Source organism: Rhinolophus sinicus, linkage group LG09 (assembly GCF_036562045.2).
Source record: "Rhinolophus sinicus isolate RSC01 linkage group LG09, ASM3656204v1, whole genome shotgun sequence".
Taxonomy (NCBI): Eukaryota; Metazoa; Chordata; class Mammalia; order Chiroptera; family Rhinolophidae; genus Rhinolophus; species Rhinolophus sinicus.
Window position 1 is genome coordinate 42092983 of NC_133758.1, and position 13086 is coordinate 42106068.

General features: G+C 35.2%; 1 protein-coding gene across 9 annotated transcripts in view; it reads right to left on the minus strand.

Annotated features, from left to right (window-relative positions):
* The window catches only part of GREB1L (GREB1 like retinoic acid receptor coactivator), a 255559-nt gene that overhangs the window by 39566 nt on the left and 202907 nt on the right, over positions 1-13086 (minus strand). For all 9 annotated transcript variants that reach the window (XM_074340251.1, XM_074340252.1, XM_074340250.1 and 6 more), the window contains 2 exons: positions 2296-2476; positions 259-451 (listed from right to left, as the gene is read on the minus strand). In XM_074340251.1, coding sequence (XP_074196352.1) covers positions 259-451; positions 2296-2476 — 374 coding nt within the window. The remainder of the gene's footprint in view (positions 1-258; positions 452-2295; positions 2477-13086) is intronic.

Sequence of the window (13086 nt, forward strand, 5' to 3'; positions counted from 1 at the left end):
CATGAGGTATGTAGCACTTTTTCTAGAATGAGTTCGCAAACTTAATTGTCAGAACTCTGTTCTTGAAGGACACTGCTCTAGTTTTTGGTCTTATGATAACTGTAATTCTATGAAACTTTTAGAAGATAAATCATTATGTTAGTTAGATTTTTTAACTCCTGTGCTCCATTTTACAAAGCCATGACCATCTTTCATCACAAGATTCTGCACTGGGGAACTAAGAACATCACTGTATCAGAGAGTAGAACAGAGACTCACCATGCTGTCCAGCTGTATCCAGTGAACCTCATTGCTGGAGCTGATTCGGGACTGTTGGGTCTGTAGAGTGTATGGGAAGGAGCTAACCTGGAGGACCAGGAGGTTGAAAGCTTCCAGAACTTCTCTGCAATTAATGACTCTATCAGCCAATCCATGACTAGGTTCACCATGTGATAAAGAGCCCGAAATGACACTGTAAAAATATTGAAAGTCACATTAAATTTCCTAATTTAACTGATGAAACTCAGAAGCAGATATCAAAATGGAGGTAATGTTTTGGCTCTTATCTTTCTAGTTCTTTTTAATTGGGATGACTTTAAAATAAACAAACAACAAACTTTAATTAGAATGTAATACCTCCCCATCCTTCAATTATTTTGAAAACAATCCTGGGTGTCACATCTTTCATCCATAAGCACTTCACTAGCTAGCTCTAAGAACTCTTTAAAAAATACAACCATAATATCATTATTATACCTAAAAAATTAACTGCAATCCACAGGAATGGATGTGCAGATTTGGAAGAGAACAATTGATTTTGGAAGGCCAAAATTACACTCCTTCCCCATTTCAGACAGATTTCAGGGATTTTTTTTTTCTTTTTCAGTTTGCACCTGCTAGATATACCTCAAAGTGTAAATCCAATGATCCAAGCCAAGGATATCTAAATCTGTAGTTGAGATGGATCACTTTAGTTTGAAAGCTTACCTGAATGAGGGAGCTTCTCCGTCCAAACATGATGCTCATCACCATGCAACGATCTGAACCTCCAAAGAGAGGCCCCAAGTCTGCGTGTGATCCTCGCTATATTAACACCCCTCTCCTTCCTCCCTCGAGGCTGCTAGACTGTGCTGAGGACTCCTCCTACCCCCTTCCCCATGACCAACATTTTCATATCTCTGAATCATTTTTAGTTGTGTTCAATTTTGGTGTACCAGGTGGCCACGCAACTGCAAACCCAAATATATATGCCCTGGGGAATTAAATATAAAGAGATCCAAAGCATAATCCTCAGAGCTATTTCCCCAAACTTTCAAAGACTAGATATACAAGGTCAGTGAGCTATTTCTGCTTATAGAATACTAGCAGTAACTGAAGAGGATGTGGGCAAAATTTATTTTCTTTTTCTTTCTTCCTTTCCTCGCTCCCTCTTTCTCCTCCCCTTTCTCCCTCCCTCCCTCCCTGCTTTCCTCCCTCCCAGCCTTCCTGAAAAATCTAACTAGTTAGTTATGCAAGATTTTACTTATACCTACATATAGCTCTAGATTTTAGATTATGGAGTGCCAAACATGTTCTGGCTTCCAAACAAGTGCTTTTGCGATTCTGACATTTCTACTAAAGACCCAAACGCTTCCAGATTCCTAACCTCATTGTGTCCTGAAGAAAATAAAATCTATAAGTACTTGATGATATGCAGTACGTGAGGACTACACCCCCCCTTTAAACTATTTGCCCTATTGATCCATAGGAGCAAAGATAATGCCTATCGGATCATTACTGTAATTTGATCTGGGAGCAAAACTGGCTCCATCATGCCACACTTACTGTTCTTTCTTTATAAGCCCACCGAGAGATGGCATCTCTACTGCTGTTAAAGGTGAGAGAAGAGCGAAAGGCAAGGAAAAAGAGAAACAGCAGGAAAGGAAGCAAGAGAAGAGAAGGAATAAAGAAAAAAGGAAAAGAACTGGGGAGGAGGAATGGTGGTGGAAAGGAAAGCAAATGGCCCTTCTGGGAGCTCATTAACCTCAACCACCTTGTTGCCACTCTTTCTTTGAAACAGTTGAGTTCCCCAATATGCTTAAGATCATATTTGTAACAGGAATGTGTAAATTCACCACAGTATATTTAAAACAAAATCAACATTAAAGCGGTAAGAAAAAATGAAAGCGCATGGAAAGGGTAGGAATAAGTTATCAATAAGAAGGTGCCAAATGCTAGGGTCCCTGGGTTTTCAAATTATCACCTTTTAAATTATTTATTACATAACCACTGCTGCTGTAGAAGAAATACTGTATTTGCTCACTCTGAAGCAATCACCTCGTTAGTTCCACATGGCAGTTGTCATGAACTAGCACAAACAGTGTGTATGGGTTTTGTTTCACTCTTCTCATGAAAACTTCAAACTTGGTTTGAATCTCATTGTCTAGACGAACAACATATTTCTCTGCTCTCTGATAAGCTGTCCCATTTTCCTCCAGACCCAAGTCTACAAGGACACCTGCCAAGAAGAAAAAAAGAGTTTACATTTTTATATACATATATAAATGAGGTAAACTTCAGTTCAATGTCAACTGATACTGGGTACTAATCATATAGAGGTTTACAGAGCATATATTTTTCTTTTTTCATATTCCCCACCACAATTTTGAGGAGGAAATATCAGATTTCCTTTTCTTTAGAACATCCCACCCCACCCCCCACACCTCACACAAATGACAACAGAGAACAATCTAGTACAGTAAGTAGAAGCAGTAGAATATATGAGACCTCTGTTGATTAAATTCTATTTATATATGAGATGCTGTTGCTAACAGCTTCTACAGGCCACTCAGAAAAGCAAAAATCTTCGAGCTACTGCTCTTGGCTAAATTAACATAATCACAGACTTCCTTACTGCAAATTTAGCAATAAAACATATAAAAAGGAAAAATGTGATGTCCAAAAATACCACAACTAGCTTATACGGTTTTTTAGTTAGTACCCTGTTTCCCCGAAAATAAGACCTAGCCGGACAATCAGCTCTAATGCATCTTTTGGAGCAACAATTAATATAAGACCCAGTCTAATTTTATTATAAGACTGGGTGTAATGTAATGTAATGTAATGTAATATAATATACTATAGTACTGGGTCTTATATTAATTTTTGCTCCAAAAGACGCATTAGAGCTGATTGCCTGGCTAGGTCTTATTTTTTGGGAAACAGTATTTTACTCATCTTTATACAATGACATTCTGCACAGTACCTAGAGTATGGGAAGCCCTCAATGAATGTTGAATTATGTACCAAATTAATAAAATAAACTAAATTACTCAAGATTCATATATTCTCAAAATGTTAGAAACTGTGAAACTTTAGTACTATATCATTATTTCTGTCTATAATAAAATTACTTCTCCATATAAACATCTAACATAGTTCTAGGCACATGAAACTGTTGTTCAGATCATTAATTAAAACCCCAAATCCTCCTTTAAAATGAAGAGACAAAATAGTAATTATGTGAGGTGAAGTATGTGTTAACTATTGTGGTAAATATATCACAAACAAATCATCACACTGTACACCTTAAGCTGATACAGTGTTATTTGTCAATTGTATCTCGATAAATCTGGGGGGAAAAGCCCAAAGAAAATAAGGGCACACAACCCCCTCCCCTCAAGACACTTAGCTGCATGGAGGGAAGGCTATGCCCTCTGGGATGACACATGCCTTATGACTCAAGTCCACAGCCCTATAAGCAGGAGAAGGAACCAGAAGACTGACTTGGCGGTTAGGTATGTAACATTTGGGGGTTAGATATGGTCCTTGAGGACCAGCCTTCGAGGGCTGAAGGATATCTATTAGAATCCACTACCAACCACACCTACCAGTCCCAACCATGTGAAAAAAGAAATTAAGAAAACAAATTTTAAAAATAAAACAAAGAGACTTGAATTATGCCGACTTAGTTTTATTTATCTAGGTTTTCTTTTAACGTAAAACTTAGATCAGTTAACAACCATGTGCAATTAACATCCAGATGCTATAATACAAAGAGCTCTACGTGGTATTTTTTTTAAAAAAAGAAAAACTGTTTTACCATATGAAAAATTCATTCAATAAGGTGAACAGAAGGTAATTTTGCTTTCAAACATTTTTCATTAGGAGACTTTCCTCAGAGGTTGTTTTCAACTTCCATCAAAATGTAGTCAAATGTTGTGAATATTTCCAAAAGCAAGCAATCAAACATTTAATTTGGCAGGCATTCTGATTTTTTTTGAAAGTAGATTGCTTGTAAAACTTATTCAACATTCAACAGTGACTTATTGAGCATATACTATGTATCAGGTACCGTTTTAGATATTGTGCTAGGCCTGGGAATGTAGAGGAGAGCAGGACGAAGATCTTAATCTCATGGAGTTTATGATGGAGAAAATGGGTAATTTTGACAAGTGTCATAATGGGAGACAAAGTACTATGGGTTCAAAGAGGTGAGCAGAGGCATAAAGAGAGGACCTACTTAATCTCGGGGGTTTGTTTCCTTAGCTGTAAAATGGGGAGAATAGAACCAGGTTAAAATCAGTCTATATTTCCTAAGTTTATCCTTAGAAAATAAGCAGTGCAAGTTAAGGGCATCCTAATACCATATTTCCCCCAAAATAAGACCTAACCAGAAAATAAGCACTAGCATGATTTCTTAGGATGCTGGTGATATAAGCTCTACCCCAAAAATAAGCCCCAGTTAAGATCGTCAGCCAGACGGATGCATTTAGTACGTCCATTGCAACACACGATGGACGTACTGAATCATAAAATAATAATATTAATATATAATTAAATATAAATAAATAATATTATTGACATTAATACTTAAGTGATAATATGTCATAATTAAGTATATGTAAATACCCAAGCGGGTGCCTTTGGACAAGTGTAAACGCCTATGTAAACAGATGAACTCAAGACTTACTGCAGAATGACCTATCGGAGTACAGACACAATGCACGACTAACGTGCGCACTGGATAACAAACAGACGTAGTTGTGTCAAATATGAATCTTCATAATTCAGTAAGTCGTGTGTTGTAACGGATGTACTTAATGCACTCGTGTGAAATAAAGAAGTATTTTCTGAATTTTGGTGTCTACAATTTTTGGTCGCTTTTGTGTGGACCATCATTCTTAACTGTCATCATTTTTGTTGCCACTCCTGTCTCGGAAGTCTTCAATTAACACTTGATTTAATGGTAGATGTAAAGGGAATAATATTTTGACCCCCAGCTAAGATAAGTGAAAAAAGAAAGAGCTATTCCGTCGAGTACAAGAAAGGAATCGTTGAGGACGCCCGAGCCAAGAATCTTACGGCTTTCTGCAAAGAGAAGTTGGATCTCTGAATGGTCCAAAAATGGTGAGCAGAGTACGATAACCTCAGTCAACAGGTAGACAAGGGAAATGCTAAGAAGCGCAAGTGTGGATCAGGATGGCAACCATTATTTCCCAAGCTGGAAGACATCATCTGTGAATGGATTGCTGACAGGAAAGCAAAGGCTTTGGTTGTGCGCAGGGCTGATATTCAAGCATTTGCCTTTGTAATGACACCACAGTTAGAAATATCCCCAGAAGAATTCAAAGCATCACAACACTGGCTGAATGGCTTCCTTCAGCGGTATGAACTGTCTCTAAGATCGACAACATTGTTCAAGCTGGAAGATACTGAAGTTATTAAATGTGCACTTGCATTCAAGTCCTTTGTTAATGGCACCAACTTTTCTAAATACCAACTCCCCAACATGATTGCTATGGATGAAACTGCAGTGTTTATGGGCCAAGGATCTCAAACGACAGTTGATCAGAGGGGTGTCTCATCAATCTGCATTCCTTCCACTGGTTACAAAAGTGCATGTGTTACCTGTATTTTGACTATTCATCTGGATGAAAAGAAAGCCCCACCTCTAATCATCACTAAGGGCAAGAAAGATAAGGTTGAGCATGTTTCGGGTATTTATGTTCTTGAAACCGAAAAAGCCTGGTGCACACAAGCAGTTACAAGGAAGTGGGTCGATTTAATGCTGCCACTTGTTTGCGAGTTGGCTAAAGAGGTCTGCTAGTCTGGGATTCAGCCAGCACTCACTGCGTTAAAGACATGAAGAACTTTCTTGCAGAGAGAAGGATAGATCAAATAATGATTCCCGTAGGAATGATTGCCTATCTCCACTTTGGATATTGCAACAAACAAGCCATTCAAGGACCATTTGTGCATAGAAATCAATGACTACATTGAAAACAGAATGGAGAGAAATCAGCGTGGAAACTTTGTGAAGCCTAGCTTGCAAGAAGTCGTGACTTGGGTGAAAAATTCACGGGATAAAATCACTGACAGCTGTGTTGCCAATGCACTACGAGCAGGCTACGTGGACAAGACGTACTCATTGAAGAAGAGCTCTATTGCTGGATATGAGAGATTGGGGCCAATGGTTCTATAGGAAATGGAGTCGCAAGAAATTCAAGACAGAATTCGGGGTTTGGAGAGTTGACGATGTTCTAGAAGAAAATGATGACATGACTGTTTGAATAAATGTAGATTTTTGTACATGAATAAATGAATAAATGTAGATTGTTGTACATGAAAAAAATAAGAAAATAATCCCCTGAAAATAAGCCCTCATGCACCTTTTGGAGCAAAACTTAATATAAGACCCGGTTTTATTTTTGGGGAAATATGGTATGTAAAGACCAAAATAATTCAAAAAGAGGAAAAATATATTGTGGACAATTGAGAGTTGACTGCATTTCAAAACAAATGAAATAAAGACATTTGACAGGTCAACTTCATTCATGACCTAACGGAAAGACAAAGTTCCATGAATCTAAGAGGTTGTTCTCTTCAAGACATAACATAGTATATTAGTCCACAACTATACAGCCAGCTGGCTCCGCAGTGATGAATTTGGGTTGGGAGCAGGCACATCAGAAGAAATTGAATGGTTTAATTCTACCTGGGCATTTTTATTAGATGATCCTTACCCTTAAATTCTGTTTTAGCCTTGCTTTTATTTTTAAGTTTGTTTCTTTCCTGGTGATAAAAGTGATAGATACTTATCTTGGAAAAATTGGAAAGTAGACAGATATATTAAAAAAGAAATATTTATCAATAATTCTTTAACTCAAAATAAGCCACTGTGGACATTTTTGTGCATTCCTTCTTGTTTTTGTTTCTATGCATATTGTGCTACCTAGCTCATATTCTGTAATTGTATATCCTGATTTTTTTCACTTATAACTGTAAAATAAGAAACAAAACTATTATTATTTACTAATACATCTCTGTAGAAAACACAAAATAATCTACAGATAAATAAATTAAATTAATAAGAATATAGTTAGGTTGATGGATTCAAAATCAATGTATAAAAATTAGTTGCATTTCCATATACAGCAGCAGTTAGGACATGTATTTTAAAAGACATTTATAATAAAATAAAAAATATTAAGTATCTAGGAATAAATCCTATAAGAGGACACAACAGCTGAATGCAATGTGTGATCCTGGACTGGCTCCTGGAACAGAAAAACGACATTAAGAGAAAGCCTGGTGAGGTCTTTAGCTGACAGTATTGTTCCAGGATTGATTTCCTGTTTGATAATTTACTGTGGTTATATATAAATTGTTAACTTTAAGGGAATCTGATGAAGAGCATACATAAACTCTATTATTTTAAAATAGCTTTATTGAGTTATAGTTCACATACAATTCACCCATTTATAATGCACAATTTGATGGCTTTTAGTATATTACGGAGTTGTACAACAGTCACCACAATCAATTATAGAACATTTTCATGACCTTTAAGTGAAGCCCCATATCATTTAACCATCATCCTTCAGTTCTCCACCTCAGTCCCTCAGTTATAGGCAATCACCCATCTACTTTGTTTCTTTGTAGGTTTATTCTGGAAACTGAATATAAATGGAATCACAGCAATACGCAATCTTGTGTGATGAGCTTCTTTCACTTGGAATAATATTTTCAAGTTTTATTCATATTGTTATCATGCATCAATATTTCATTTATTTTTATTGCTGTATAATATTTCACTGTATGGATATACCACATTTTGTTTATCAGTTGATGGACATTTGGATTGTTGCCACTTTTTGGCTATTATGAATAATGCTGCTATGAACATTTGTGTACAGGTTTTTGTGTGAACATGTTTACACTTCTCTCTCATTTCATACCTACGAGTGGAATTACTGGATCATATGGTAACTCTATGTTTATCCATCAAGGAACTGCAAGATTATTTTCTAAAGTGGCTATGCCATTTACATTCCTATCAGCAATGTATAAGGTTCCAATTTCTCCACATATTCAACAGCACTTGTTATTTTCTGTCTTTTTGGTTATGGCCATCCTAGTGGGCGTGAAGTAGTATTTTACTGTGTTTTTGATTTTCATTTCTCCAACTGTCTAATGATGTAGAGCATCTTTTCATGAACTCATTGGTCATCTGTGTATCTTCTTCGGATAAATGTCTATTCAGAGCCTTTACCCCTATCTTAATAGGGTTGTCTTTTTATGATTGAGTCTTAATAGGTCTTCAGATATTGTAGACACAAGTCCCTTATCAGATATATGATTTGCAAATAATTACTCTCACTTTGTGAGATCTCTTTTCACTTTCTGGTTAGCATTCTTTGAAGCATAAATGTGAAGCATTTGATGGTGTCTAGTTTTTATTGTTTCTGCTTTTGGAGTTGTAGCTACGAAATCAATGCTTAATCAAAGTCACAAAGATTTACATTTTCTTCTAAGAATGTGATAATTTTAGCTCTTACATTTAGGTCTTTGATCTATGTTTAGTTACTTTTTCTTTGTGACGTAGGGGTTTAATGTCATTCTTTTGTATGTGGATATCCAGTTGCCCCAGCACCATTTGTTGAAAAGATTGTTCTTTCCCCATTGAATACTCTTGGCACCCTGGGTGAAATTCAGTTGACTATACACAGGAGGGTTTACTTCTGGAGTCTCTCAATTCTATTCCATTGATCTGTATGTCTGTTCTTATGGCGGTCCCACACTGCCTTGAACACTGTAGCTTTGTATTAAGTTTTAAAATGGGGAAGTGAGAGTCTTCCAACTTTGTGCTTCTTTTTAAAATATTGTTTTGGGTAATCTGGGTCCCTTGAATTTCCGTATGAATTTTAGGATAAGCTTGTCAATTTCTGCAAAGAAGCCAGTTGGGCTTTTGATGGAGAGTGCACTGAATCTGCAGATCAGTTTGGGGAACACTGCCATATTAAAAATATTAATAAGTCTTCCAACTCGTGAACATAGGATGTCTTTGCATTTATTTAGGTCTTCTTTAATTTATTTCAACAATATTTTTCTAGTTTCCAGAGTATGAGTTTTACATTTCTTTTGTCAAATATTTTATTTTTGTTATAAAATAAAATATTTTATTCTTGTTAATGTTATTATAAATGGATTTATTTTCTGTATATCTAAAATTATTTTAAAATAAAAATTGTCTTTAAAAGCATGACCATATCAAATATTTGCAACTGAAACAAATATGTTGCTGGTGGGAGTGTAAATAAAACCATCTTACGGGCGGCTGGGTGGCTCAGTTGGTTAGAGTGCAGTGCTCATAACACCAACGTCGCCAGTTCAATTCCCACATGGGCCTGTGAGCTGCACCCTCCACAACTAGACTGAAAACAATGACTTGACTTGGAGCAGAGCTGTGCCCTCCACAACTAGATTGAAAAACGACATGACTTGGAGATGATGGGTCCTGGAAAAACACACTGTTCCCCAATAAAAATTAAAAATAAAATAACATAAAACCATTTTAGAAAAAAAAATTAGCATTATTTAGCAAAGTTGAAAATGTATATAACCTATGCCCCAACAATTCCACTCCCAGAAAAACTCTTGGATATGTGTACCTGCACTGTTTAAAATAGTGAAAAACTAGAAACAACCCAAATGTCCATCAGTAGTAAAAATGATTTTTCAAAATGTGTAGTATATTCGTATTCAATATTAAACAGCAGTAAAATGAATGAATTATAGCTACCCACAACAACAGCAACAATATCAGGGATGTAAAGTTGAATGTAAAAAGCAAATTAAAGATGAATGCAGAGAGTGTGATTCCACTTACAAAAACGTTTAAAGTATACGAAATTACTTTAAACGTTTAAAGAAACGTTTAAAGTATATGAAATTAAATAAATATATTGTTTAGGAGTTATGCATTATGCCAAACTACAAGTAAAGTAAAGAAATACTGTGTTTCCCCAAAAATAAGACCTAGCCGTACTATCAGCTCTAATGCGTCCTTTGGAGCAAAAATTACTATAAGACCCGGTCTTATTTTACTTGTAGTAAAATATATAATATATAATATGATATGATATAACATAATATCGGGTCTTATAGTAATTTTTGCTCCAAAAGACGCATTAGAGCTGACTATCCGGTTAGGTCTTATTTGGGAGGAAACACGGTAATAAACACCAATTCAGGATAATGGTTACTTTTGAAAGAAGAGGAATATTAGCATTAGGGAGGGGAAAAGAGCCTTTAATGTTCCTTATTTTGGTGGGTACATGAGTGTTCATTTTGTTGTGATTTTTAATACATTTTATAAATTTTATCTATTCAATATTTAATTTAAAATTTCTTAAAAGGGGGAATGTAAATGTCTATCCATGTTCTAGAAACTATTTGAAAACATTAATAACTATATTAAATTGTATCTGATAGATATATTATCAACGAATAGTAACTATTTTCCCTTCACTTTCTATTTTGAATACAATAGAAAATTGAAAGACTAGTGTAATAAATACCTATATATACAATTAAATTTGTTTTACCAATTGTTAATACTGTGCTACATTTGCTTTTTCTCTTTATTACTTTTTATTCATTGTTGTTGTAGTTGCTATTATTGATGAATAATTTGGAAGTAACATATCATAATATTCACCTATACATACTTCAATTTATATTTCATAAGAGCAAAGGCATTCTCTTACACAACTACAGTATCATTATAGCTAAGGAATTGAGCTCTAATACACAGCCCACTTTTGAGTTTCACTAATTGTCCCAAAGCTGTGTGTTTTTTTTTGTTTTTGTTTTTTCAGGTCTAGGATCTAATAAAGAATTAAGCACTGCACTTGGTTACCATGTTTCTTTATTCTCCATAATTAAAACAGCCTCCTTCTCTCACCTTTTAAAAAAAAATTATTTTTTTACATTGATATTTTTTAAAATTCAGGCTAATTATTTTGTTGACTGGCACAGAATCTGAATTTTTCTGGAAGTGTCCTTATGATGAGACTTGGGTTAAACATTTTTCATAATTATACCTCATGCATGACATTGTGTATTTCTCCTTACTCATAATGTCAACCTGTCACATAAATGCAGATGGCAAAGTCTGATTATTGATTATGGTTGTGTCTATTGCCAGATCTCTCCATTGTAAAAATACATTTTCCTTTTTGTAAGTTTTAATATGTGGGATGATACTTTGAAACTGCATGAATATTTGTTCCCAAATGACATTTTACTCAACGGTTTTAGTATGACAAGTACTACTGATGATATTTGTTAGAATAAATGATTACATTGGTAGTGCAATATAGGGATTCTCTAGTTCTATAATTTTCCTACATTTATTAGGTGGTACTCTTTTGTAAACAAAGGCTTGCTCCCCCACCCATCACGTCTCCTGCCCCCCCTGTTTTTAGTGTTACTAAGAACTCATGGTTTTAAAAAAAAATCAATAGGTTACAATCCACTGCCATCATTTCTTTTGATACTCAAAATTACCAAATTTGGGCAGTAAAATCCCCTTCAAGCAGGCTGTTATGCTCTTTTGACATGTCCCCATCAATCTTTGAGTACTTTCTCTCTTTCTGGCACAAGTTATTCCTAACTGTTCCCACTTTAGGGCTGGGACAGTGAAGTATGGTATTTATAAGCCAAGATCTGGATGCTAAATGTTCACATTGATACTGAGATGTCACTGTTTTTAAGACCTTTCAGTGGAGAGAGCTAGGAAACATTTAATTTTTTTCAAGTTATGAGTTCATATTTTTATCTCCAATTTAAATCTAAAAGGAATATTTAAAGCTCCCTTTTGTGTGAGAAATCTTGTATTCAACAACATTAAATATTTACCCATTTACTCTATCCTATGATATACACAACATAATTTTAATATCAACACCATTCCCAGCAACATAATGATTAAAATTCAAGATTTATTTGCAATTTTTTTTTGCCCTTAGGATTGTACAATAAAAAAACTGTGTTCAAAAAAGTACTTGAATCAATTATTTTCGGTATGTGATTGTGTTATCAATTTAATATGCAGTCAGGTTCATTTATTTCTGTTTGCATTCAATATTAACTTTCTTTTCCATCAATTTTTTTTGAATGTGTAACTTACTTATAAGGATCAAAAGTCAAAACTATATAAAAAGTTATAGTCATCCCATCCCTATCTCTTCCATCCTATATAGATAAACTTTTTCACTAGTTTCTGGTTTAGCCTTCATGTTTTATTTTGTTTTTCAAAAATATGCATAGAGGTGTGAAATTTGAAAATGGTCAGAAGTGCTGAGAAATGGCTTTTCTGAGAAAGGTCATTTTTCTGTGTTCTTGAAAATTTATCACAGTTCTATAGGATTAAATAAAAGTTTATATTCCAATAAACCATGAGCAAATCTGTCACATTTTTCCAATCAAGAAAAATTGGACATCAGCAGGGTCCACCTGGTATAGTAATGACGGCACTGAGAGATTCAGGGCTATGTCTATATAAATACTAAATCTTACTTTTGATATGAATGGAAACTTAGGAGGCATCAGTAACTCCTCTTTTTTTATGACATCTTGCAACTTATTGAGTTCTAGAACAAAGCCAGAGGTGGTTGGGAATCACTGTGTTTCCTAAAGGTGATTAATCTGAACCTTGGGGAGCTGCCACAGGTGGTGCCCCACTTGTGTACATCTTCCACAGAAGTAACCAACTCAAAAGGTCCCTGGAGAGAAACTTCTTGGACAGCCAAGGACTCCAAACGTGTAGCCACTGTGCCCCTT